Consider the following 27,992-nt stretch of genomic DNA (forward strand, 5'->3'; position numbering starts at 1 on the left):
TATTACTAAGGTCTATTTCTGTAGCAGTATGACTTTCTGACTGATTACCCCTAACCGTGAACCACCATTCCTTCAAATTTTAGTTCTGAAGCAGAGGGTTTTTTAATTATAAAATTATTAAATGCTATAAATAGGCTAACAAGTGAACTCAAAAGTAATAAGGGTTAGTGTTGAACTTATTTTATGTCCCTAACTTGTATTTAGGGCAGACAAATACCCTGAAGTATATACTGTCTATCCAAGGTTATCAGTTTTCATGGATGTCTCAGAAATGTATACCTCCAATTACTTTCCTATCGTTTCCAGACCTACATGACATATACAGTAAAAAGGCAATTGGGTGCACACGACTGGATTTCAATGGAGATAACAGAACAAGGTTTATAAAACTTGCTGTCAACAGCGTTTAGAAGACATTTAAACTCACAAGGCTAGACAATTGTTTCTAATGATCGAAGACAAAAGGCCACAGGACTAAAACCAAGCCATGGATCACTATGAAGGTTGAAGGTTAGTAAGTGAAGTTGCTCCAGAGGCTGAGAAAGAATAGTCAGAAAACAACAGAACCGGCTAGAGCTCATTGTCTTGGAGAACAACCAAGAGGAGGGAGGGAAGATGCAATGTTGTTCCCGAGGCCTCTCAAATTCTATCTGCCTAAGAGGTGGTTATTTATCTCCAGGTACAGTGCTGATGGCTTGCTGGTAATAGTCCCAACCCCTCGACATCCCACTTCCCTTCCATCAAGCAGAAGTAGATTTGCCAGAGCAGGCAGCTTCACTGTATTATTTTTTTTTTCCAAAGGGTTCATGTTCCTCAAGGAAATTGCTCAGAATTGTATTTGTTTCATGAACAAGAGATCGAGTTTGGTGTCCCGAGTGCATCTTATATAAAAAGTTTGTCTATTTTTTATTAGTTACAAGAGAATTTGTTATTTGTTTTAATCTATACATCAAGATAGTCATGATTTTTGTTCTCTACATAGGAATGCAGCATAGTTGCAAAAACATGGGTAGATTATGGAACTCAATTTTATTCTTATAACTGTCTGACCTTAGAGGAGATAGTTACCTCTCAGAGCCCCCATTTCCTTATTTAATAAGAGGAGTTCACAGCAAGCATAAGCTTCTGTGAGTCTGTGAATCCATAATGGAATAAATTATGGTGTCCTTTCTTTTTATGTGTGGTTTGAGTTCTCTATAGCGTGTTATATTTTAAAATCTATTCATATATTTTATGTTTGCATAGACCCAAATTGAAACCGAAAATAGTTTCATATCCAGATAGCCCCAGAATGTACCCCATACAACAGTGTGATAATGTGCATCTTGCTACTCATTGTTGGAAAAAATAATTTTTATTTGTTAATAGAACACAGCACTGTATGTTTGGATTAGTTACTTTTATCTTTTCTGTGGTCATTAATTAAAAGGAGAGAAAGGGAAGAAGGATTTACTTTAGCTTATGATTTCAAAGGTATAAACTCATCAATAGGAGAAGAGGTAAGTGACACAGAGCAGATATCATCAAGCCTGGGAAGAGTAGGGAAGTCAAGCACCGAGCTAACTCCCTTGTTTTGTTGGTTGAAGGACTATGAATGATGACAACCACATTTAAGGAAAGTCTTCTTACTTGTGACATTAACCAAGTAATCACTTCACAGACATACAAAGGGCATGTGTTGATAACTTTTTTACATACTTCTCAGTTCAAGCATGAAGACAATTATAATGTGACATTGCGACCTTCAGTGACAAATATACTGATGACTGTTCCTTAAAACTTTTTTTCAGAAAGTTGTCTTAATATTAATAAGAGTTGGCCTCTTAAATCACCTTTATTATTAATTGAGTTTTCAAAATAACATTGCAATACTCATGATCTATGTCAAATATTTACTATAGTCTCATCTGAGCATCCTATATTTAATATATATCCTATAAGCATCCCATAAGTAATATAAAATATAACTGAGACAAGCTTAAATATTGAGATTAAAATGAAAGGTTTGGAGTAGTGCGGGAAAAAAATTTTAGTAGATACAGGTTACTTTATTGGCAATTATGATATTGTAGTTATTCAGAATGTGTTACCATCTAGTAAAGAAACGTAACACAAAGGCTCAAATTCCAAAGGGATCATTAAATGGAGCCATGTACAGACCCAGTTAGCCTCTTCCTTGGTCTACCTTGCTGATATTTTATTTTATGTGGTTGGGAATGACATGTTCATTGTACTTTCTGCTTTGGTTTTGAAGTAATAGGAACCAATAGTAATAGAAAAAGATTCATTTTGGCTTACTGCCTGCCCTGCAAAGTGATCACGAATCGTGGAATGACAAAAGAGATCTGTTTATTACTCCTGAAATAGTTGGTAAAACCAGCCTTTCTGGTAGATTAAAGTAGTAAACCTTACAAATTGAATTTGCATTCATTCATAGACACAGAGAAAATGTTTTCAGTAATAAGTTTTTCTTTAACTATGCATAGAACTCACTGAAGACAAAGGTATTTTCTGTTTATAGATATAAGGACATAAAAATAGAAAGACTTGAATGTAGCTTAGTGATAGAAAACTTGCTTAAGTAGCAACTGAAACATTCAGTGTGGAAAGAAAGATGAGGAAGAAGGAAGGAAGGAAGGAAGGAAGGAAGGAAGGAAGGAAGGACGGAAGGAAGGAAAAAACTTTCCAGTTCCTAAAGTTTACACAAATTAAAAAGATAGAATTCCAAACTTGAGAATAAATAAAAATATATTACGCTTTTCCATTTAAAAAACATTTTAAAAAATTGATTAACTTTGTTTAAGACATGAAAGTACATGGTATATAGTAACCACTATCCTTTACTGCATAAGTAATGTGCATAAATATATGTATGTCTTGGGATTTAAATGCTTTATACAATGCTAATACAACATAGATACTCCTTGTCTTAAAACAGGATAAACAATTTTAGGTCTATAACTTCTCTCATGAATAAAAATATAACTTTAATTTATATATGAATACAAATTTCATTGGTTATCAAAAGACAACTTCCTCTTAATAAAGATGCTAGGTCTACCTGGGTGGTTTGATGCGTCTGAGTCATTTGAATGTATCTCTGACCTGAAAATGGCATCAAATTATATCTGTATGTTGACATTCCCTCTTAGTCCTAATACTTTTGGCCAAGGTAAGATTGTGTTTTCCTGAGATGGAAAGAATTAAATGTGAGAAATTAGACAAATAATCTGAAGTTTCTTAGTTTCGCCATTGTCACACTAGTCTTCCATAGTGACAATTCCCTCAAGCTGCTTCTATATCTTTCTGGAATCACGGTAACACATTTCCGATGTTTCCTTCCTCATGTCTTCCTCTGCATATTCCTTCTTTGTAAAGCTACTTTGTTGATTATACAAAAAGCACATCCAATAAAATATGTTCTAGCATTAAAAGTCACCAGTGGCATCCTGCGTATGTTTCTCATCCATACACAGTTTTTCTGAAGTTTATTTTGTTTAATTTTTCTCCTTCCATCCTTTGCCCTTTTTTAATTCCCACTTAATGCGAGAGCTATCTAGCAACATTCTCAATTTCTTACCGTGTTAGTTATATTTTCCCTTCCAATCTCTAAATGAAACTACTTGGTTTAGGTACCACGCCTCTGTTGTCTTTAAGATGTGAAGAAATTGTGGTTAAACTCATGCTTACCACACAAACATTTCCACCTTGGAAATTTTGCTACCCATCACAGTTATGTATTTTTTATGTTCCCTTTATATGCTCCTTAATATAATGTTATGCGTCATTTTAATATGCACTTATCATACACTATTGAAACAACTACTCAATACTAAAAACTGATATGATGTCTAATTGGTTTTATTTTTCTCCTTACTCTGTATTGATTCGTGGTACTGATGTGATTGTTCTAATCATCATTAACAATAACAACTACCCACTATTTATACTTCCACTATTTAATATTTCGTATTTAACATGGCCATAAAGCATACAGAAATGCTAAATATTTACTATATAAGCTAAAATCCTTACAAAAAATGTTCAATAAGATACTTACAGCAGTTCTCAAGAGTTCTTATTATTTTCTCCAGAAGGCTTAAAATTCACACACTATTCCTACATATGGTACATATCAAAGTCTGAACCCAAATTGGGTTTGTATGAGTTCTGCCTTTCTGTCTATAGCCGCTATGATGATGGTTTCCTCACAAAACTGATACTGAATAGGTATTCCTTGGGCGCATGAGTGATGAGTGGATCTACATAATTTGAGTAAATGGAACACACATCACACGTGGGTACTTCAATAACAGTAAGCTAATTCTTCCCAAATGTTCTAACAGAAGGGTTTCTTGTATAAACAGAAATAATCTTTTAAGTATATTTTGTTGTTAATAGAAAGAAAAAAAATGGACTTTTATGATAGGTATACTTAAAAGGGCCTTAAATTCAGGTATGTTTTACAATCCAATAGGAAGATTCTTTGCCATACAAAAGCTATCTTGGAAACAGACAACTCAAACTGGATATACTGTATATTAGTTTTCAATCAACAATGTAAACAATGTAATAGAAGCATTACATGGATTCTACAATAAGATAAACCAAACCACGTTTGCCAAGCCAGATGTAATCACTCAAACCCCACTGAGAAAGAGGTAACCATGCTATTTGGTCCAGGTCCCAAGTATTTTATTTAGTAAATAACTGGTCTTTGTGTATTCATTTTTTCCTAACACCTATTTCCAACATTTAAACATTACAGAGTTTCAAGTATGCTGAACTTAAAATTCAAATGTAAACAGGACATGTGTTAGTCTTCTGTCCTTAGGCTGTTTTGTAAAATACATCACACAAACACACACACACACACACACACACACACACACAAACACACAAGTTACATTCAGAACAATCCAGCAAAGTAATAAGAGAAAATATGAAAACATAAAAATATTATTCAACACTAAAATCTAACACCAGAGTAGGATATATGCAACACATTCTTTTGAGCATTTCAATGTAATGCTGATTTTTAGTTAAATACCAGTTGTTTGTTTTGAATCATACATTCTTAGCTTTTAAGAATTATCTCTGCTTGTTTATATTGAATGCTTTAGTGATTGTGTGTCATACCTCAATGTACAAATTTTATGTCTTATATTTATTTCCCGTGTCTCCATTAAAAAAATTACTTGTAAATGCGGTCGTTTGGGCAAAGTGAAGCTGCCAATTTTAAAAAGCTCAACTGATGAGCATTGGAAAAGCAGTTAGCTCTCCCTATGTTTATGCCATAGGTTTTCACCAGCTTCTTTAAACTCTCAGAAGAAACCTCATTTGTTTCTACGACCTAAAAATCACAGGGATGTATAACCTCCACTTCCTCTCTTTGCCAGCTCACCTTAGATATGTGGCCTGAAAGAATTAAAGCCTTCTCTAGCACATTATTTCTCCACTAAGACTGTTTCTTCCAAGCTCAGTCCTGACCTGATGAAGTATAGGGTGTCAGGGTAGCCAGACCTTTGAATTGTTTCTAAAGCATTTAGTGTTTAACATTATCCTATTTTACCTAATATGCTCTAACTTTGTAATATAGTTTTATATGTAGAAAATACTTCTGTAATCTTATAACATTCAGTTATCGATAATCTACATTTAAACAAATTATAGACAAGTGATAACCAAAGAAACCTCATAAGACAATGGGATTTTCCAAATTTTCTTATATTTGTCTTGTGCTTAAAAGGATCATCTCATTCGTGGTTGCATTGCAGGTACATATAAACTTATGACCAGTGTGTATATTTATTCTGTACTATTACAGTAAAATGAAGAAAGAGCAGCTCCAAGCATTTAATGTTTGGGGAAAGATTAAGAAGAGTATTGATTCTTGGGTGGGGGACAAAGGTTATCTTTAAACTTTTCAAGAAAAATAACATTCAGCTGTGATTTTAAAATCTTTTGATCTAACATTTTCAGCTCATTCAATATCATTTTAATTTTTTTTAAAAGAAGTAATCCTGTGCAGATAAACTATACATAAGGACTGGATTTAGCTTATGAGTTCAGAGGTTTATTTCTGCCTCTACTTGCAAGGGTTGAGTCACTAAGTTAAACAGTCTGTTAGCATTATAGTTTTGACACAAGATCAAACCTGTCTTTATGGCAAAAGTAGTTACTTTATACCATTATCATTAGATAGTAAAATTCTCAGGTGGGAGACAGAATGGTGGAAATGATGTAAATATAATACTTATGTATGAAATTTTTAAATAAGTTAAAATTTTAATTAAAAAATGAAAGTAAAGTTTATTTATGGATTTCAATTTCTAAAGGCCTTTCTGGAGGCAAATTGCTGTTCTGTATGTCCTTCCTGGCATTGCTCCTTATCGATGTGTGAACCTCTTAGAGGGTCCATCTAAAGTGATTAGAATGCAGAAAACCCTCCATATGCAATGCAAATGGAGAAGCTTAGCTTCATTGAGCCGGCTTTTATTCTCCTAAGTGCATCCTAATGAGCCCACTCTACCTTCAAAGGACATTTGACTTACTCATCTGTTTTCTCCTCTCTGGAGAATCTCCTACCAACATACATTGAAAAGGAATTATATGACAGATGACTTAGGATGCTATTTGGTAGTGATAAGCAGGTAAAATTGTATTGCATGAGAGAAAAATAAAAATGATCAAAGGGCAAAAGGGAGATGTTTCTGGAAGAGAACATTGAAAACCAGGAGTAAGACATTAGTCTTATTGACAGAGAGCATGCATGAAGGAAGGCTTGAATTTGAGCTCCAAAATCTTCTCCACCCTGAGAAAACATAGAATATGTGGTGAAATAGTGTCATATGAAAGAGAGAGAGAGAGAGAGAGAGAGAGAGAGAGAGAGAGAGAGAGAGAGAGAAAGTGTGGAATGCCAGGTAAAATGAAACATCGTGCAATGTACCCTCTGGCTATATGAATGCAGCAGTTCTCAAATTTGTATTACTTTGTCATAACTAGAATAGATTTTTTTATATTAATTCCAATAAAACACGTAAAAAAGTGTTCTTTTTTCAGAATCTCATCATACGGGGATTGGATTAGAAATTTAACAGGTAAACAACACCCTTAAAAGTTCTTCTGGGAATTGAAGAATCTGAGGTACAAGTGCCATTTCAGGTAGAAATAAAGGAGTGTTTAAATAAATGAAAGAGTGAAGTTAATGGTAAGTAGAAATTATATACAACATTACCAAGAGCATTCAGAAAAACATCTGAAGAACATTTAGTAAAATTAAAAAACAAACAAACAAAAAACCCAAAAAGAACAACAACAACAACAAAAATAACCCAAAAAACCATGTTGCACTGTGATTTCCACACAATATCACTAATAAAATATGGACAAGAAATCTGCCTAATGTATTTTGATTAAACATTTCAATATGTTTATTAGAAAACAGTGATGTGTCTCACATTGACTTGTCTTCTGTGAGTGACACTTCAGTGACATATCTACAACTTTATAGGAAAAAACAAACAAACAAACAAACAAAAACAGCTATCTGCCTCTGACTGCTGTTACTGAAGGCACATGGACAGTATCTTCATCTTACTGAATGTTCTTTCTGCACACTTTTCGACAGTTCTTGGCACCAACATTCTCTAAAATCTTTCTTAGTGACTCAATCACTTAAATCAAAAACACTGACCAAGGTGTTATAATTTATAATATTCTAATATTCTCTCAATTGTAAATTTTTTCCAGGCTCCTTTCTTGTAATCTCAATTATTTCCCGTGACTTGAGTTCCCCATGAACTCTCTCTTTGCCACTAAGGAAGCTTCCTAATGTGACTTTAAATCAAGAAAACTGGTTTTCTATTACCTGCTTTGATTTTGTTGTTGTTGTTGTTATTTGGATTAATTTTCAGGTAGGAATTGACATGGAGTTGAGTACATCCAGGATACCTTCAGGACCAGTATCACCTCAATGGAATTGATGTTCTTATGTACAGTAAAGCAGGAAATGGCATGCCCAAGTCCATGTTCTTATATACAGTAAAGCATAAAATGGTATGCCCAACTGCATGTTCTTATATCCAGTAAAGCAGGAAATGCTATGCCCAACTGCGTCCAGAGCCCCTGGATTATATTCTTCTCCACGAGGTAATTATATAAGTGTGAACTAACACTACATTTTACCTTTTTAAAATATTTAAAAACATTTACTATATATATTTAAACTTTGAGACCATTATATAGTCACATGTCTCCCTTCCCTTTCCTCCCTCCAAACTGTCCCATATACCCCTCTCCAATCTCTTTCAGATTCATGACCTTTTTTCATTAATTATTATTATATGTATATTTGTATATACATAGATGTTTCTAAATATACCCTAGTAAGTCCATATCATGTTACTTTTATATATGTTTTCAGAGCTCAGGGTCTGGAACTGGACCACCAATTTTTCTGCTCTTCCATGGGAAAGATCTCTCCCACACTTAATTTTACTCAATTGTCTGTAGGGTTTGTGTAGGTTTGAGACCTCATAGGCTTTTCCCCATCCACTTTGGCATGGCCCCTTTTCTTTCTTCTTCCCCTTCCCCTTCCCCTTCCCCTTCCCCTTCCCCTTCCCCTTCTTCCCCTTCTTCTTCCCCTTCTTCCCCTTCTTCCCCTTCTTCCCCTTCTTCCCCTTCTTCCCCTTCTTCCCCTTCTTCCCCTTCTTCCCCTTCTTCCCCTTCTTCCCCTTCTTCCCCTTCTTCCCCTTCTTCCCCTTCTTCCCCTTCTTCCCCTTCTTCCCCTTCTTCCCCTTCTTCCCCTTCTTCCCCTTCTTCCCCTTCTTCCCCTTCTTCCCCTTCTTCCCCTTCTTCCCCTTCTTCCCCTTCTTCCCCTTCTTCCCCTTCTTCCCCTTCTTCCCCTTCTTCCCCTTCTTCCCTTCTTCCCCTTCTTCCCCTTCTTCCCCTTCTTCCCCTTCTTCCCCTTCTTCCCCTTCTTCCCCTTCTTCCCCTTCTTCCCCTTCTTCCCCTTCTTCCCCTTCCCCTCCCCCTCCCCCTCTTCTTCTTCTTCTTCTTCTTCTTCTTCTTCTTCTTCTTCTTCTTCTTCTTCTTCTTCTTCTTCTTCTTCTTCTTCTTCTTCTTCTTCTTCTGAAGCTGCCTCTGCCTCTGCCTCTGTTTCTTCTGCTGCTTCTGCTTCTTCTGCTCCTTCCCATCCTTATTTTCCTTCTTCTCTTCTCTTCCTCCTGCTCCTCTTCTTCCTCTTCTTTCTCTTCCTCCTTTTTCCTTCTCCTCCTCCTCTTTTTCTTTTAGTACAGTTCATGTTTGTACAGTCATGTTGGTGAGACTTCGTGGGTATATTACTAATATTACTAGGAAACACAATCTCACAGCAAACTCCCTGATCTTCTGATTCTTAAAAATCTTTATTTCCTCTCCCCTCTTCTGCAATTTTATCTGACACTTAGGTGTGGTATTGTTTTGTATATGTATACACTGGGATTAGGCTCCATCGCTGCAATTTTTATGCTTTTAAAAAACTTATTCTGTATCCAAATCTCAGCCTTCCTCCCTCCTTTCTTCCCAGTTCACCCTTACAAATCCCTCACTCCTCTGCTCCCATCCCTTCTCCTCAGAGAAGGTAAGTCCCATGCCCTGATACCACCTCACACTGGGGCATCTAATCCCAACAGGTCTAGGCACATTCTCTCCCATTGAGGCCCATCCAGGCAGTCCAGGCAGGAGGAAAGAGGATCCAATGGTAGGCATCTGAGACCCAATTGGTAGGGTAACCACATGAAGAACAAGCTTCACATTTGCAACATATGTATGGGGCATTTTTATTATAATTTTCTGTAATGATCTCCATTTGTTGCAAAGACAAGACCTAGTTGACAAGAGGGAAACCATGCTTAGGACTGAAAACCCGGTTAACTGCTCATTGTAGTGAAGACACTGAGTTGTTACTGGAGTGATTAGTGAGTGGTTATTAGAAAATAATCTGCGAACACTAATTTACTAAGGCAGTATTATCCCTAACAACAATCTATCAACATTTTCTTATAACCACAAGAAGGTGTACTTAACAGGCATCATCAAGAAAACTTATCTTTGCAACAGAAGACCTAACCCTTTGCTCTTTTTAAATCACACAGCTAAACACACACACTTCTTTCCACATTAAATCCTAAATGTGGAAATAGTGTTAGAAAGGTTTTTCATTCTCTTAACTTCATGGGTCATGAAACTGAGAATTAAAAGGCTTTCCACTTAGTATTAAATCCTTACACCAGTGCATCTAGAATCTGAGTCTAGTTTTATGTATGTATGGTACATATATATCAGATTAAATTAAATATTTGCTCAAGGCTAGACTAAGACTGTCAGAGACAAACACAGGAAAAGATAGTGTATTCTGCTATGCATATATTCCAGGCTCCCCAGAGAGATTTAGTACATTGCATTTTGATGGGAACTCCAGCTTGTATTAGATGGCAGCCGATATAAAAGGCAGTAGAAACTGCATTTACCAATGATTTTGGATTCTGTGAAGTGTATAAAGAATATACTAAGTGCAGAATGAGCTTATGGGTGATGTTGAAAGTTTCAACAAGCAACTCTGCATCAGCTTTTCTCTGAATTGCTCATCCCATTGCTATTTGGATACTGTTTTTCTTCATCTGCTGGCAGTCTCCTCGTATCTAAGAGTCAGAAGGAGCAAATTTCTGTTTTCTCCCATCTTAGACTTTATGACTTTTCTTGCCATTGTTCCTCAGGCCTGCTCGTTCTAAATATGGGGTTTCATAGTGAACAGATTTTCTTGCACATCTGAAGATCTTTAAGACGGGTGATATATGGAATACTCTACAAAGAGTGGACATATTGCTCAAGATTTCCATATTGGAACTATCTGAACAGGTAAATTCTAGAATATCTTTGAAGACTATATGTAATTTTTTCTCTTAACTATATGCAGCCCAGATTATTCCTATCTGAACAAATAAATTCTAGAATATTTTTGAAGACTTTATGTAATCTTTTAACCATAGGCAGCCTGGATTATTAATGATATGCTGAGTGTCTCTGGATATGGAAAATCCAATGATGCATTGTTTTTAAAGATAACTTTTCTCTTATTGTTATTCATATGTGGAACTTCCCCCTGGAATTTTTTTTAGGCACACAGTGACCATTAGCCAACTTTATTTCAGAGTGGCAGGCATCAGACATTCTTACACCCTTCCGTTTAGAAATCAAATTTATAATGGGGAGATGTCTGTATGAGTCCTCCCAAGAATTTAAATTTAAGCTTATCTCTGTTCTTTTGAAATAAATAGATAGTACAAGAAGGGGTGTAGTACACATCTCAATTACTGTGGGACAGCAATAGCCATATTTTATGGGCTAACAGCAATGTTAGTTTTTTAACTTAGGAAGTTGCATAGATATCTCAGCATTTAAGAGCACTTGCAGCTCTGGCAAAACTTGGTGATTCAATTCCCAGCACCTATATCAGAGTTTAGAGCCCCTTGTAACTCCAGTTCCAGAGAACCCAATGCCCAGTTCCAGCTTCTGAAAGTATGAAGTATGCATACATATGTACATGTAGCACAATGCACATACATATAAAATACAAACAGAAACATCTAATTCATTTCCAATTTGACTATAAGGCATATCCAGGAACTAAAACATTGCACTGAATGGTGTGATTGGATGGCAAGGAGAGTTGACACCATTTCTTGATGAAATAAATGATCAACGTAGTAATGAAATCCTCACTTGAAACAAGTGATTTCTTTAAACCATGTAAGAAATAAAATTACACTTCCAGTAAGTATGTCTCGTACAAGAGGAAGGATAAGACCATGAAGGTCACGAAAGTTCAAATTAAATGCTATTGCATATGTATGCATATTTCACTGTATGTAGTATGTATGTATGTATGTATGTATGTAGGTATGTATGCATGTATAACTCTAAAGTGTTAAAAGTCAAGGTGCACTGTTTACCAATAGCTTTTAATTATTATGTAGCAGTATAATAATTGAGCAATGTTAAAAACCTAAATCACACGTGTAAATTAACATCTATAAGTAAATAATGTGTTCTGTTAATTCACATTATTTTAGTAAGTGGATTCCGATTTCCTTTAACCTTGACTATATAGTTTGTCAGGCTAGTAACATGACGAAGAAGATAATAAAGTCTTCCCCCACTTTCATCCCCTGCAAGAATACCCCTATTCAACTGTCTAATCTTCGGGTACAGCCTCTTGAGGAAAAGGCAAATCTAGTACACATCTTCAGTCTCCTCGTTATGAATGAAATAAACATACAATTCTAATTTAACTTCACTTTCAAAGGCACACAAGATTGTCTCTCAACATGACTTGCCTATTAAAAAAAATTTTATGACGGTAAATAAACCCTGGAAAATTCCTCCTCAGACTTTACCACCCGAAAATGCAGCTGTTGGCCGCCACTACCAAGGGCTCACAACTCTAAACTCACGTGCAAACCTCATCAAGGGCAGACATTTCTAATTGATTCCAGAAGGATTTCTTTTGCTTAGATCAGGGGGCAGAGGAAGAATAATGAGCAGCTTTTCAGAGGGAACTGGGGGTTAGACTGTTGAGAGGAGAGGGGTGGGGGCTTTTAAAATCTTGGGCTTGGCCCGAAATGCTTCGCAATTTTACGGTCCATTGGCCAGAGCATCTGGAATGAGGCATTCTAGCCTTGTGGTTAATGATGGTGCAAGTAGTTTACAGACCATGGAGAGCCCAATCTAGCCCTTGCTGTGTCCTTGTAGAAACCAAGGGTGTGCTCTCCTAAATATTTTGTGCCCGATCCTTGTGGGAAGATTCCCTTCCAATCTCAGGTTTGAAATGTGAAATCCTATCCAGCAGGATCCTTACCTACCTTAATCATTTTAAAAGTCGAAATAAGAAAGGAAAACCGCACATTAGAGCATGTATGTGTTTAATTTCATGTGTGTTGACAAGGTTTTCTATCACAAGCTTGTGTTTGCTTTTATTTAAGGCCTCCTTGATAATGTACAGAGGAGTGTCGGATGCTCAGGTCATAAATCACAGCACAGAGCCAGGCACATTCCGGAGAGGAGGTACAATGTGCGGCTCTTTGTTATTTCAAATCAGGGACAGGTGATTATGTGGGTAAGGTGTGTGGAGGGGCATTGCTATTTCAATGCCAAGAAGAAAACCAAGAGTGATATGGAAATAATTTCTTTGGAGAAAATGTTTACTTTAAGCTGAGTTAGGAATTCACCTTGCTGTCACTGACAAACCATAGCCACAAAGGTAGTAGCAACGCCAGGAAAAATGCAGAGATGTTAAGTCAGAAGGCTGGAAAGCACAAAGCTAGGCATGCCTCTCTATTTTTATCCAAACAATATAATTAATAAGGCTTGTATCCATTTGAGAACTTACTCAAAATTCCAAGGTTTGTGATGTTAAACTAAACTCAACATGTTTGCCCTTGGCAGGGGATCATTTCCTGTTTTCAAACAAAAGTAAAACAGAATGAAAAAAGAAAGAAAGAAAGAAAGAAAGAAAGAAAGAAAGAAAGAAAGAAAGAAAGAAAGAAAAAAGAAAAGAAAGAAAGAAAGAAAGAAAGAAAGAAAGAAAGAAAGAAAGACAAAAATGAAGTGAAACAATCTAATACTAAAATAAAATAAAAGAATCTTCCTGCGGTCGTGCTCGCATCTCGCTGCTGCTACAGCCTCCGGGGCTATGTTCCATCCTTTCAGTCTGAGACCAGCCCAGAAGAAAAAAAAAAAAAACAAAAAAAAAAAACAAAAAAAAAAAAAAACCTTAATTATCTTTTCTCGGTACCTATATTGGAACCATCGAAAAAATTTATTACAGTAAAGCCTAGCCATGAGGGAAATTGTGCACATCCAGGCTGGACAGTGTGGCAACCAGATTGGTGCTAAGTTCTGGGAGGTGATAAGCGATGAACACGGCATCGACCCCACCGGTACCTACCACAAAACAGCGACATGAAGCTGGATCGAATCTCTGTGTAGTACAATGAAGCCACACGTGGCAAGTACGTCCCTCAAGCTATCTTGCTGGATCTAGAACCCGGGACTATGGACTCCGTTTGCTCAGGTCCTTTTGGCCAGATCTTCAGACCAGACAACTTTGTCTTTGGTCAGTCTGGGGCAGGCAACAACTGGGCTAAGGGCCACTACACGGAGGGAGCTGAGCTGGTTGACTCTGTCTTGGATGTGATGTGGAAGGAGGTGGAGAGCTGTGATTGCCTGCAAGGTTTTCAGCTGACCCACTCCCTGGGTGGAGGCACGGGCTCTGGCATGGGTACCCTTCTCATCAGCAAGATCCGAGAAGAATATCCTGACCGCATCATGAATACCTTCAGTGTGGTGCTCTCACCCAAAGTGTCTGACACTGTGGTTGAGCCCTACAACGCCACCCTGTCCACCAGTTGGTGGAGAACACGGATGAGACCTACTGCATTGACAACGAGGCCCTCTACGACATCTGCTTCCGTACCCTCAAGCTCACCACGCCAACCTACGGAGACCTGAACCATCTAGTCTCGGCCACCATGAGCGGTGGTGTCACCACCTGCCTCCATTTCCCGGGCCAGCTTAATGCAGACCTTCGAAAGCTGGCTGTCAACATGGTGCCGTTCCGTTCCCCTGTCTCCACTTCTTCATGCCTGGCTTTGTGCATCTTACCAGCCGCGGAAGCCAGCAGTACAGGGCCCTCACAGTGCCTGAACTCACCCAGCAGGTTTTCGACGCCAAGAACATGATGGCCGCCTGTGACCTGCGCCACTGGTACCTCACAGTCGTGCGGCTGTCTTCCGTGGACAGATGTCCATGAAGGAGATGGACGAGCAGATGCTCAACGTGCAGAATAAGAATATCAGCTACTTCGTGGAATGGATACCCAACAACGTCAAGACAGCTGTCTGTGACATCCCACCACGAGGCCTCAAGATGGCAGTCACCTTCATTGGAAACAGCATGGACATCCAGGAGCTCTTCAAGCGCATCTCGGAGCAGTTTACAGCGATGTTCCGCAGGAAGGCTTTCCTCCACTGGTACACAGGTGAGGCACGGATGAGATGGAGTTCACCGAGAGCAACATGAATGACCTCGTCTCTGAGTATCAGCAGTACCAGGATGCCACCGCCAAAGAGGAAGAGGATTTCGGAGAGGAGGCAGAAGAAGAGGCCTAAGGCAGAGAGCCCTGCATCACGTCGGGCTGCTTAGTTCCCTCAGCTTTCTCCATCTACAGTTTGTCCTCCCGTTTGTTTCTGTTGCCTCTGTCCTGTTTTTGTTTCGTTTTGTTTTCTCATTTTGGGGGCGGGGGGGTGGGGGGGTAAACAGTGCCCGGTACATGTCAGGCACTCAATAAATATTTGTTTGTGGAATGTCTCCTTTCTTTCTCTTTTCACTCTGACAAACTTAGATTTCTAACATTCTGGGTATTACCTTGTGCTGCTTCCTCCTGGTACCCATTTTTTTTTTTTTTTTTTTTTTTTTTTTTATAACTGTCCAGTCAATATTCTTCCAATAGGAACCCGAGTTCTGCTCCAGGTCTTACGTAGAACCCAACCCAGTCCAGTTCTGAGAACTCAGTAACTATCTTAAAGCTAAGTAGTGGATCAGGGAAAGGTGGGTAGGGGGGGTACTAGGTAGAGGTCAGCAGGAAGAGAAGGGTGGAGTTTTCCAGTCAGGGCCACTTTGACACAGGAATCCACTGAAGCATTCAATCAATGGGGCTGCTTTTTCCCCCTCCTGCTTCATCTCTCAGCCTCAGGAGAGGTATTAACAGTATTATCTCCATTTATATCCTCCCAGCTGTCCCAAGCCAAATCTGCCATTGGAGGTGTCTTCCCTGCATTGCTCATCCTTTCCCCAAGAGATGGTGCGTGGGGATTGGGGGTGCAGCAGGCCTTAGTCTCTGAGCACCAATTCCTGCCTAACCCTCACACTTGGGAAAGTGTGCTTCCACAGGGTGTTTCAGACACTCCTCAGGGCGGAGGTTAACCTTTGAACCTTTGCCCCAATATTCTTCCTGCCCTTGGTTTGGTCATTTCCTTTCTATTTTGTGTTGAACTTGCATTTTTTTTTTCATATTGAAAAGACAACATTGCCCCAAGAGCCAAAAAATAAATAGGAATTGGAAAAAAAACTAAAATAAAATAAATACACTTAAGCTGATTTTAAAATATAAAGCATTATGTTTTGGATGTGAAAGTTTCTTTCTAACATCTCTAATCTGATGTTCACAGTATTTTTTGTTAATCAGAAGTAGTAGTTCTGTGTTACTTAAAATACATACATAGAACAAGGTAGAAATATCATAGGAACTAAAATCTATTTGAAAATAAAGTGCAGAATGCAACTTCACTTGATGGATTCCAGTGCTAATACTTTTATAAGAATGATGGGAAGAAGCAGGGTAGGTAAATAAAAATAAAAAATAAAAATATACATATCACCTTTTGCTTTATTTTTTCTGAATTACATTCATTCTCAATAAAGAAGCCAAGATACTAGAGCTCACTATGTAGCAAAGGGCAAAGGGCAGCTTCAAACTAATTGTCATCTTCCTCCCTCTGCTTTCCGAATGCTGGGCGCACAGGCAACTGGCTGTGTATTTTAATATGTAGCTGTCATAATGAGCTTATGCACAGAAAGCTATCATACATGACTATTTCCTTGGGTATTACATGTTGGGAAATACCACACAAAGTCCAGTATAATCATGGGATCATTTACAGTTTACTCTGTCAGAGGTAGTATATTTCTCCCTTTTCAAGCAGAGAAACCCAACAATTTAGTGCAATTTTGTTTACCTGATGATCCCTTATTAATGGAAAGAAGTTGTGATTACTAATATAGAAAATTGACGTGATATATATATATATATATATATTAGCATCTGGTGGATTTTTCTTATCTACATCTTGATTTGCTTTGTCTGTGCATGAAGGTGCACATGGCAGCCAGAGGTAGACATTAGCCTCTTCCTCTTAGGCTTTCAACTTTAATTTTTGAGATAATCATCAAATGTAGAACTTTCTAGTTTGGCTGGACTTGTCGACCAGTGGTTCAGGGATTCTTCTGCTTCTCTTTCTACAAATGTGTGCTAGATTACCTAGTTTTCAACGTGGGCAATGGGATCAGAACCCAGCTCTTCCTGTTCACACAATCAGACTGTCAAACATTGAGCCAGCTTTCCTGCTCAAAGAAAATACCTTTAGCAAATGTACAAGATGTTTTCATATTCTGTTTAGACAAAGAACTTCTGAACCCCCCAAAGAAGCCAACCAAACAGAAGAGGTTTGAAAAGACATGAAAGTAAAACAAAATAGCACAAGAAAGGAAATACAATAAATAGTAAACATGTAATAATAATTTCTGTACCAAGCAAAATTGTAATTATGAAGAAAATATTATACTATTTAATACTGTAGATGAACAATGAGTGAAAAATCTAAAAATTAAAATTTAGCTGGAAAAATGTATACTGTAGTAGTGTTGAATTTTATAAGTGCTTTGGAAAATGATTTTACTTTAACTCAAAAAAATTTAAATATATATTTTATAAAGTCTAGAAAACCAATACCTATTCATGTAATTCAGGGAAACTCTGTATATGCACATGCATAAGGAGACTTTAATACATTAATTTTCACTGTAGTACTAAGCCAGGAAAATGTAGAAACAACCACTAGTATAGGAATGTATCTTGATATAGAAACATGGGAAGGTATTTTTAATAATAAAAAAATGAATAAACTATAACTAAATAAAACAGAATAATACATTTTAATAAAATATTTTCAATAAAATATATAGGACAAAAAACCATAAACGGTGTGAAAACATTTTACTTTTATCATTTTTTTTTTAAAGTAATAAGGGCTTTAAGATAGCCTATATCTCGCTGGGTACAGGCAAGTACAAGAAAGGGGCTAACTTGTTCTCCAAACTTCATATGACCATATGAAGGTACTAATAATTCACTGATCTTATAACATTATAATGTTTTCTGGACAGGGTACAATCATTTAAAAATAATTTAATATTTACAAAGATTGTAAATGGCTAAAATTTTAAATACATATAAATTAAAACTTCAATTAAATTTAACATAATTGCTACTTATATGTGCAGAGTTTGTATTTAATAAAGTATTTAAAGTCTGCATAATACCAAAATAAACATGATAAAACTGCATTTGCTATTAATATAGTAAGATTCATAAGTTTGGTTGAATGTATGGCTTAGTTTCAGGTGGAAATAAAATTGTGTGTTGAAAACCATAGTGTATATATCAATGAAAGTCAGATACACCTTGTCTTTACATGCATAATAAACAGATGTAAAGTTGAAATGATACGGCTAGCTGTAAACATATTTGTCTAACTTCATCAATTACAGCTATACCCTAATCATCATTGTAATATGTATCTAGCCATGTGACAAGTAGAATTATTTATGCTTCTACTTCATGTGTGCCCTTCTGCAATCGATCTCAAGGTCCTCGTAAACAACAGAAATCAACCTGTAGAATCACATCTCTTTGTAGATTTCTTTGAAGAACAAATGTCATAAAAGAGTAGAATTTTGAGGGGTAACTTATTTTATACTATCATATCACCCACAAATAGCAAAATAAGACATCAACAAACCAAATATCCCAATTACAAAACTGGGGTACACATCTAAACAGAGAGTTCTCAACAGAAGAATCTCTAATGGCTGAAGAACACTTAATGAAATGTCCAACATCATTAGACATCAGGAAAATCAAAATCAAAATGACTCTGAAATTTTATCTTATACCAGTCAGAACTGCTAAGATCAAATGTGGGGAGCCGACAGAAGGTGGCTATCATCCTTGCAGCCATCTTGAGCCATATACCCTGACAAGAGACTTGTTTTCAACAGCCTACAACATCTGAGCACACTCTGGTAACATCTTGTTTAATATGCCCAGGATTTTCCCTTGGGTGTGTATGACTTAAAGGTGTGACTTAAAGGTGTGACTTAGAGAGGAGACTTAAAGGCGTGACTTAAAGGAGTGACTTAAGAATCTACAATGCATACCTGTTTTTGTCAAAATGTTCTGCAATATATTTTGTCCAATCTCTATAACTTAATTATATCAACCAAGATTTTGGGATAAGAACACCATGACTTACCAATATTAATGATTTGAAAGTTATACAAATAGTAACTCAAGATATACTGCACAGAAAAACTTAGCTACAGATACTGGACAGAAATTCAATAGAGGGAAAACATTTCATGAATGAATTAAATAATTCAACAAATGGCTTACCTCAAATGCAAATGATAAGGATGGAATAAGAGGTTTTAAGTGACCCAATCTGTACAGGGTTAGGAACAACAGGCACCGGAGAGTTTCTACAATAGCTGCCTTGGGTCTGAAATAACATGACATTAATACCCATTAGCTTTAAATACTGTCTCCATGTGTTTATATCATAATTAAATAGCAATAAAATTTACTTTTGATTTTCAAAAAATATTTCACATAATTGAGTAGCATGTCTCTGAAGTTCTTTGAACAGAGTCTCTAAATAATAGGTGAAATATACCTTTTAAGGAAAATCTCATTTATCAATTAATTTTTTAATTAAAACAGTAATGAGCTATGGCAAAACAATAAAATATCAACCAATACATGTCTAAAATGTAAGGCATGTGACATTCATTTCAGTAATCCACTGTTTTTTTGCTTCAAACAATAAAAAATTGCTTAGAAAGAAAACTGATTTATTTAACTCATTTTAAACAATGGTATACAACACTAAGTTTTAAAAACTCAATTATAAAGGTCCGTATTATACTGATATTTTATAGTAGCGTGTAAAAAGTCAGGTCTTACCTTTGATCCAGAAGGAAACCAATGGATGTCAAGGTCAATATAATGAAGAAGACTCTCAGAAGAAGAGTGATCTGAGACAGTACCTGCCAAACAAACACAGTGGTCAAAGGAAAGAATTCCTTAGAGGACTTGGGAGGAGCATTAGCAGCCAGTGCTGCCATGGAAACAGTCTGTACTTTCCAGCATCTTATTTATTACTCTATTCACAAAGGGGATGGATACAGAGGATTTTTTTGTGTTTTGTCACACCGCTAAATAACCTCATCAGACAGTTCAGAAGGAAGCATATTTTCATCGTGAACTTTTCTTAAACTGTTATTTTTACTTGTCTCTTTTAAATTTTTGACTTTTATAATTATTTGAAGCATGTGAGTTCCCAAATATGGATAAAAAGTTCACATTTAAGAAATAAATATTATATTCTAGTATATATCTTTTAACCTGAACAATTAATTCTAGCTTGAATTATAAACTTTATTCGTACAAGAAATGCATTAAAGAAAAAATGTATTCTGCTGAGCAGTGTTGGTTTTATATTTATTTTCAATTATTTATATAAAAGCTAGAGTCATGAAGGAGAGAGAACCTCAGCTGAGAAAACACCTCCATAATATTGACCAATAGTCAAGACTGTGGAACATATTTTTGATTAATTATTGATGTGAGAGTGCCTAACACATTTGAGGTTGTGCAGCTCCTGGGCATCAGAAAGCCCGTGAAGACATAACTGAACAAGAGAGTCATGTTCCAGACACAGCAAGTAGCAGAATTTGGTAGCTTCAGCCAAATGGTTTCGGCTTTAAAGTCAAGAAATATCCCCCAGTGACTAAGAAAATTTGCTGAAGTTAGATGGATGGCAGGGTTGTCCCTGCATGGAGGCCAAAAGAGGCTATTGCTTGAAGCTATGAAGGTGAAGCCTGGATGGCCTTAGAGATCAAAATGTTAGAGATGCCAGAGCTATGGGATGCCTGTTGAAGAAAGCTGCTAAGAGGGAGTAGAATCAGCCCAAGAGAAAGAAGTATACTATTATCAATGAAGCTGAGAGAAATTGGAGATCTAAATAAGATTTTGACATCAAATATGGAGATGCAGAGTTTGGAGTTTGCCCAGCTGGTTTTCGATCTTGCTTTGGTCCAGGATTTTCACACTTTCCCTATGTTTTGGAATGGTAATGTATATCCTATGCCATGATATGTTGGAAGCATATGATCAGCTTTTTGATTTTATAGGGGATGACACTTAAGATATTGTATGAATTCCAGAAGAGACTGAAGTTTGGACTTTTAAACATTGTTGAGGTTGTGATAGACTATAGGGACTTTTTAAAGTAGACTAAATGCATTTTGTGTTATGTTATGGCTATAAACTATGGGGGCCAGGGAGTGGAATGTGTTGGTTTGAATAAGTAGGTCCCCCATAGATTAATGTGTTTGAATGTTTGGCCACAGAGAGTGGTTCTATTAGGAAGTGTGGCTTTATTCGAGGAACTGTGACCTTGTTAGAGAAAATGTGTCACTATGGAGGTATGTCTTTGGATTCTTAAATGCTTAAGCTACACTCAGTAACAAACACATCCAGTCTCCTCTTGGCTGCGTGTTGTGGATAGCCCCGGCCTTGTATTTTGATACTAATTCCCCTTTCCTGTGACAGGGTCCTATTTGGGTTGTAGATTTAAAGGTCTCCCAATACAGCTGCCTTCTGTACCAACTTTTGTCTTAGTTAGGGTTTACATCCTTGAAGAGTCACCATGAACAAGGCAGTTCTTATAAAGGAAAACATTTAATTGGGGTTGGATTACACCTTCAGAAGTTAAGTCCATTATCATCATGGTGGGAAGCATGGCCGAGTGCAGGCAGACATGGAACTGGAGGTACTGAGAGATCTACATCTTAATCCACAGACAGTCAGGAAGAGACTAGATGTGTTTCACACTGGGCATAGCTTGAGCATTTAAGACCTCAAAGTGTCCCCTTCAGCAACACACTTCATCTAGCCAGGCCACACCTTCTTCAATAAGGTCATATCTCCGAATAGTGCCACTCCCTTTGGCCAAGCATTAAAACACATGAATATATGGGAGCCATACTTATTCAAACCGCCACCAGATCCATTCAATCGTTTATCAGATTCCGATTTAACTTTGGTTAGGGGTACCTATGAAAGAAATGATCTGTTTCTTTTAGATTTTTCAATTTGGTGAAGTGCAGATTTCTAAAATATGTTCTTATTCTCTGGATATTCTTGGTGTCTATTATTATATCCCTGTTTTCTTTTCCAATTTTTATTAATTTGGATATTAACTTAGATGCCAAGAATCAGGTCTGTGGTAACAGAAATTGAAGAAAATCCATGAGTTTCCTCTCTGGTCTTCTGTCAGGCATGGCAAGTGGTTGAGAATGGGACTTGGGCACAGATATGGCGTGAGATGGGAAGGACATCAGGGGACACTTTGTGAAATCCATTGGAGGCATGTACGGTGGGAAGGAGAAACTTCAAACAGTGTGTGTTGCAAAACTTGGAAAGCAGGAGGTCTGTTATTCAATTATGTGGCCAGCAATGACTGTTGCTTTGGAAATATTTTATTAGGTATAAGAATAACTAATATGTTCTTGAGTAAGTTAATATTCAATTATGGAAACATTTTTTAAAATAAAAATGTTTTTCTTGCCCTACTGTTTTACTTGGTTTTGCCATATAAATTGGTAAAATGATTTGGTGCAACATACAGATAGCTATTAGCCAAGTAACTATGGGAAAATTACTTACCATCTAAATTATTTGATATCAAATATGTTTATAGTAAAAACTTAAATAATGGGAACATGATAGATTTGTGACTTAAATTCTTGTTGCTATGCATAAATCTTTAGGCTATTATTGATTACAATCCCATAATGATGTAAGAAACAATATTAAATATAAATACTTTTAAATATCACAGGAAACTCAAAACAATGTATAGTTTTTGCTCTGATTAAACAGTTATGATGAGTAGAAACAAAAGGGACTCTATGTTGCTCTAATTTACTACCAAATGATAGGTGGGAAGATGTGGGGAGCCAACAGAAGGCAGCTGTCATCCTTGCAGCCATCTTCAGCCATTGATTGCATTAGCCTACAACAGCTGAGCACATTCTGATAACATCTTGTTTTAGATACCCAGAATTTTCCCTTGGGTGTGTGAGACTTAAAGGTGTGTGACTTAAGGGTGTGACTTAAAGGTGTGGCTTAAAAGTGAGATTTATAAAAGGTGAGAGGCAGACAGAAGAAATGAGTAGGAATTAGGCATTGAGGAAGAAGACACTTGGACTAGAGAACACAGAAGAAATAATTATTAGGTATTAGGCACTTGGCACTTGGAGGAAGAACTTGGAATTAGACAGTAGACACTTAAAACACTTGGAGGTACTAGGGACTAGCAACTAGGCACTAGGAACTCAAGACTAAGGACTTGGATAGAAGAAGAGAGACTGAAGAATAAATGGGATTGAATCACACTCTGTCTGGTCTCCATTCTTCGAGTCCATCCTCTCTCTCTTGCTGAGCCCTGACCCTCGGACTGGAGCTGCTTGGGGGCACTGTGGGCTCTAACAACTTAGCCCCCAAGGCTTTTGGCAGTGCGGGTTCCAACATTTATAGAGCGGTCCCCCAACATTTTTGGCCCCCAAGTGGGGTAGCTTGTGCAGCAACACTTGGGCCCCCAAGCGTGGGGCAGAGAGGTCTTCAACAGGAAGATACCAACTTCACTCGGGAATTCACCTGTCTTTTGATTACTATGTGTGGTGGTTTGAATATGCTTGGCCCAGAGAGTGGCACTATTAGAAGGTGTGGTCATGTTGGAGGAGGTGTGCCACTGTAGGGGTGGGCATTGAGACCTTCTTGATAACTGCCTGAGGACAATCTTCTTCTGCCTTCCTTTGAATGAAGATGTAGAATGCTCAGCTCTTCCAGAGCCATGCCTGCCAGACACTGGTGTACTTTTTGCCATGATGATAATGGACTGAAACTCTGAACCCATAAGCTATCTCCAATTAAATGCTTTTATAAAAGCATTTATCTCCAATTAAATGTTTTATAAAAGCTGTTTTGGTCATCTTGTCTTTTCACAACAACGGAAGCCTTAACTAAGGAAGAAGGACCTTAACTAAGGCCCTAGGATTTTATTTATTGCTGTGATAGGCATGGCCATACTTTTATTTGGAAGAATGTGGATTTTTGGAACTTTGAACTTGAAAAGCAGTGGAATTCTTTAAGTGGGGCTTAATGGGCTATCCTAGTAGGAATATGGATGACTTTCTTGTTGAGACTTATTTGAACTGTGGAAGCCTGTCTCTAGAGTTTTCAGAGAAGAAGAATTTTTATACGTGGCCAAAGACTGTTTTGTGGTATTTTGGTGAAGAATGTGGCTACTTTTGCCATTGTCCAAAGAGTATGCCTGAGGATAATGTCAAGAGATTTATATTAATTGCTTTGACAAAGAAAGTCTTAAACTAGCCTGTTATAAATCCTGTTGTGTGGTTAGTAAAGTTCACACTTGTGAAGAACATTTTAATGAAAAGTAGCAAGCACACAAAGGAAAAATACAAAATGTATACTTTAAAGAATGAAGGAGCACCAGGAAGTGGAATGAAGCTAAATAGATGGAATTAAGGGAGTGGTGACATTGGGGCAAGATTCCACCCAGCTAAACTTATTGTTTTGCAATTGAAGAACAGATAGTTATATTTAAATATTATTGTGACCTTGTTATTGTTTTCACTTGGCCTTTTAATCTGGAGTGAAATACAATCAAGAAATGGAGGGCACACCTCTGATCCAAATCTTAAGGCTGGAAGACACAGATTTTTGACCCAGGTCTTGCGGAATCATGGCTATGAAAAGTTTAGCCCAGGCATGGAGGTACACACCTTTAATCCCTGGAGACAAGCAAGCAAACCTCTAAGTTCAAAGCCAGCCTGGTACAGAGCAAGAACGAAGTAGAAAAAGCTTAGGGTCCAGGCATGGTGGTTCACACCTTTAATCTTAGAACTAAGGAGACAGAAGCATGCAGATCTCTGAGTTCGAGGAAGATCTACAGAGCAATTTCCAGGACAGCCAAGCTTAGGGAGTAAAGGAGCTGGAAAACAGAAAGCTAGTGATACTGTAGTAGAACAAGGGGACATGTTCCATCCCCAGAAATCAGCAGAACCTGACAGCTTTGGCCATGTGACTCTGGCTTTAGAGTCAAGAATAGAAAAGATCACTGGGACAATGATGCTAAAATGGTAATCTGGAGCTAAGAAATAAGCAAAGATTAAGAAGAAACCAACATCACTGAGATGAAGAGGTCTGGGAAGTGTGTTCTGAGAGCACAAAGAAACAGTGTTACAGAGATAATCAACATTTTTTAACCCATGCTTGTAGATTTGGTAATTATGAGGGTTGCCTAGGTGCTACTGGTTTTGAAGGTATAAAGAGATCATGGAGAACAGCTAAGAATTGGCATTAAGAATCCAGAGAAGGCCATTGGTGACAGGCAGCTTCAATTGCAGTTTCCAGCCCATTACTGTAGGACTCATGCAAAGTACCTGAGGATTGGCACCATAGAGGGAGCCTATGGCAGCCTATTCCTGAAGCCTAGTTGCAGTGGAAAACCCCAGCCAGTACCATGGGATGATCACCAAGGACAGCAGCAGTGAGTAGACTCAACCAGAGCCTAGAGTGCTACAGAAAGCAGAGCTAGAGAAATGACCCAAACATTTTCTGAATCCCAAAAGACTGTGTGTGGATTCCAGACATTGAAGCAAGAAGCTATAAAGTTGACGTTGTCTTGGAGGCCCCAAGATTTTAGAGATGCCAGAGCCGTGAGATACTTGCTGAAGAAAGCTGGTCACAAGGGAGAGGAAACAGTCCAAGAAAAAGAAGTTTGTTGCAGTCAACAAAAATGAAGGAATTGGAAATCTGAAGAACACTTTGATATCAGACATGGAAATGCTGACTTGGAGTTTCCCCAGCTGGCTTTTGGTCTTTGTTTGGGCCAGTATTTTCTCACCATGACAGTTTGGAATGGTAATGTATATTCTACATGATATTGGAGGTATGTGATCTGCGTTTTGAATTTAATTTCTTAACAGATTATAACAGAGATTACATGAATCTCAGAAGAGACTTTGAACTTTAGACTTTTAACATTGTTGATACTGTTATAGCCTGTGGGACTTTTGAAGTTAAACTAGACATATTTTGCATTATGCTATTCTTAGGCATAGCCCCCATAGAGTTATGTGTTTGAACAAGCCTAGGGGAGCCAGAGAATAGAATGTGGTGGTTTGAATATGCTTGACCTAAGGAGGGACACTGTTAGGAGGAATGGCCTTTTTGGAGAATGTATGGCCCTGTTGGAGGAAGTGTGTCATTTTGGGTGTAGGCTTTGAAACCCTCCTCCTATCTCTCTGAGGATAGTTTGTTCTTGGCTTCCTTTGGATGAAGATGTAGAATTCTCAGCTCCTCAGTACCATGCCTGCCTAGATGCTGCTGGGCTTCCTGCCATGATGACAATAGACAAAAACTATGAACCTGTAAAAACAACCCCAATTAAATGTTGTTTATTTATAAGAGTTGCCTTAGTCATGGTGTCTCTTCACAGCAATGGAAACCCTAAGACACTATGCTAGGCTAATCCACCACCATGTGTTTTAACATCACATTGGGCTTCTTTCTAACTAATCCAGGCTTAATTTTCATCATCATAGGAAATATCCCCTCAAATTTCAGTTTGCTCAAAACGGATGTCCTTGACTCATTCTCTGTCCACTTTTTATATATCACTTATAAATGTCTGTATTATAATGAATACATTTGTGACAAACACTCCAACCAGTATCCTATTCTATCCCAATAGGACCTCCACATCAATTAATGAAATACCTTTGTAATTAATTTTCTAGGTTCTATGATCATCTTTCTCTCTGTTAAACATACCTTGAACTTTTAGAGCTATTTTATCACATTATCAGATATATCATATAGGTTTTAAAACTTGCGGGGATTTCAGCTATCATACAAAGCAAAGTTAAAACTCCTGATTCCAACCTGTCCATGTTATACTTCAATAAAATAATCTTTCATACATATTAAATTTAATCACTTTATTGTTTGATAATTTTATACATGTATATAATATATTTTGGTCAAATATAATTCCTCCCTTATTTGCCCAACTTCATTTTCTTCCAATATTCTTATGCTGTGCCTCTCTCCCTGCCACCTTCCCTCTCTATATTCATAAACCCATTAGTCCTCTCAGGGATACCTTGCAATGGTATTGGGTCATCAGTAGGAGTAGAAGTAGTCTTAGAGTCTTTCTTTTTCACTGAAAAAATACACTATCCATCCCTCAGGAGCCATCTATTGCCAGCAAATTCTCAACTAAGCAAGAGGCTTCATAATCTCTTTGCTGCCCATCATGGGATTTTCGGCCGACTTGATCTTGTATAAATCTTGATCATGCAATTAAGGTTGCTATGAGTTTGTGTGCATAATGGCTCTGTCATGTGTAAGTACTGTTCTGCTGCAGACAACTACAAACTCGGTCTTTTCAAATTTTCTGGAGCCTCTTCCATTAGGATTTCTGAATCTTGGGAGGAGAGATTATTGTGTAAGTGCACCATTTAATGCTGAGTGCATAGTCTTTTCTCTGTATGTTAAACAATTTGGGGGGTCTCTGTATTAATTTCATCTACCAAAAAAGAAGCTTCTGAAATTAGTATTGAGAGAGGCATTAATGTACAGTTATATAGGTAAGAATTTAGGAGTAATTTATTATCTGTCTATTTACCAGAATGATAGTATGAGATTCTCCCCTAGTCCTATGACTTAGTCAGCTACAGATGTTTACCTAGTGGATGTTATCAGATATAAATTCCATCTTTTGGGGTGGGCTTTAAATTCAGTCAAAAAGTTACTGGATACTCCCGTATTTGTTCCGCAATAGTGGCACCAGTAGTCATACCCTGCCAGGCCAATTGTTTATATATATTTCCAGGCTCATAGGTGGGCAAAATTTCTGATGGCTTTCCCTGCTGGCAGCATCCATGGGACCTTTCAGCACCAT

At 37.4% G+C, this 27,992-nt stretch overlaps 1 protein-coding gene and 1 pseudogene across 5 annotated transcripts in view; one reads left to right on the forward strand and one right to left on the reverse strand.

Moving 5' to 3' along the window:
* Positions 1 to 27,992, reverse strand: part of Agmo (alkylglycerol monooxygenase) — a 379,192-nt gene that overhangs the window by 190,598 nt on the left and 160,602 nt on the right. For all 5 annotated transcript variants that reach the window (XM_076941966.1, XM_076941965.1, XM_076941964.1 and 2 more), the window contains 2 exons: positions 19,901 to 19,983; positions 19,331 to 19,436 (listed from right to left, as the gene is read on the reverse strand). In XM_076941966.1, coding sequence (XP_076798081.1) covers positions 19,331 to 19,436; positions 19,901 to 19,983 — 189 coding nt within the window. The remainder of the gene's footprint in view (positions 1 to 19,330; positions 19,437 to 19,900; positions 19,984 to 27,992) is intronic.
* Positions 13,789 to 15,280, forward strand: LOC117717250 (tubulin beta chain pseudogene; annotated as a pseudogene).

Source organism: Arvicanthis niloticus, chromosome 11 (genome assembly GCF_011762505.2).
Source record: "Arvicanthis niloticus isolate mArvNil1 chromosome 11, mArvNil1.pat.X, whole genome shotgun sequence".
Classification (NCBI taxonomy): Eukaryota; Metazoa; Chordata; class Mammalia; order Rodentia; family Muridae; genus Arvicanthis; species Arvicanthis niloticus.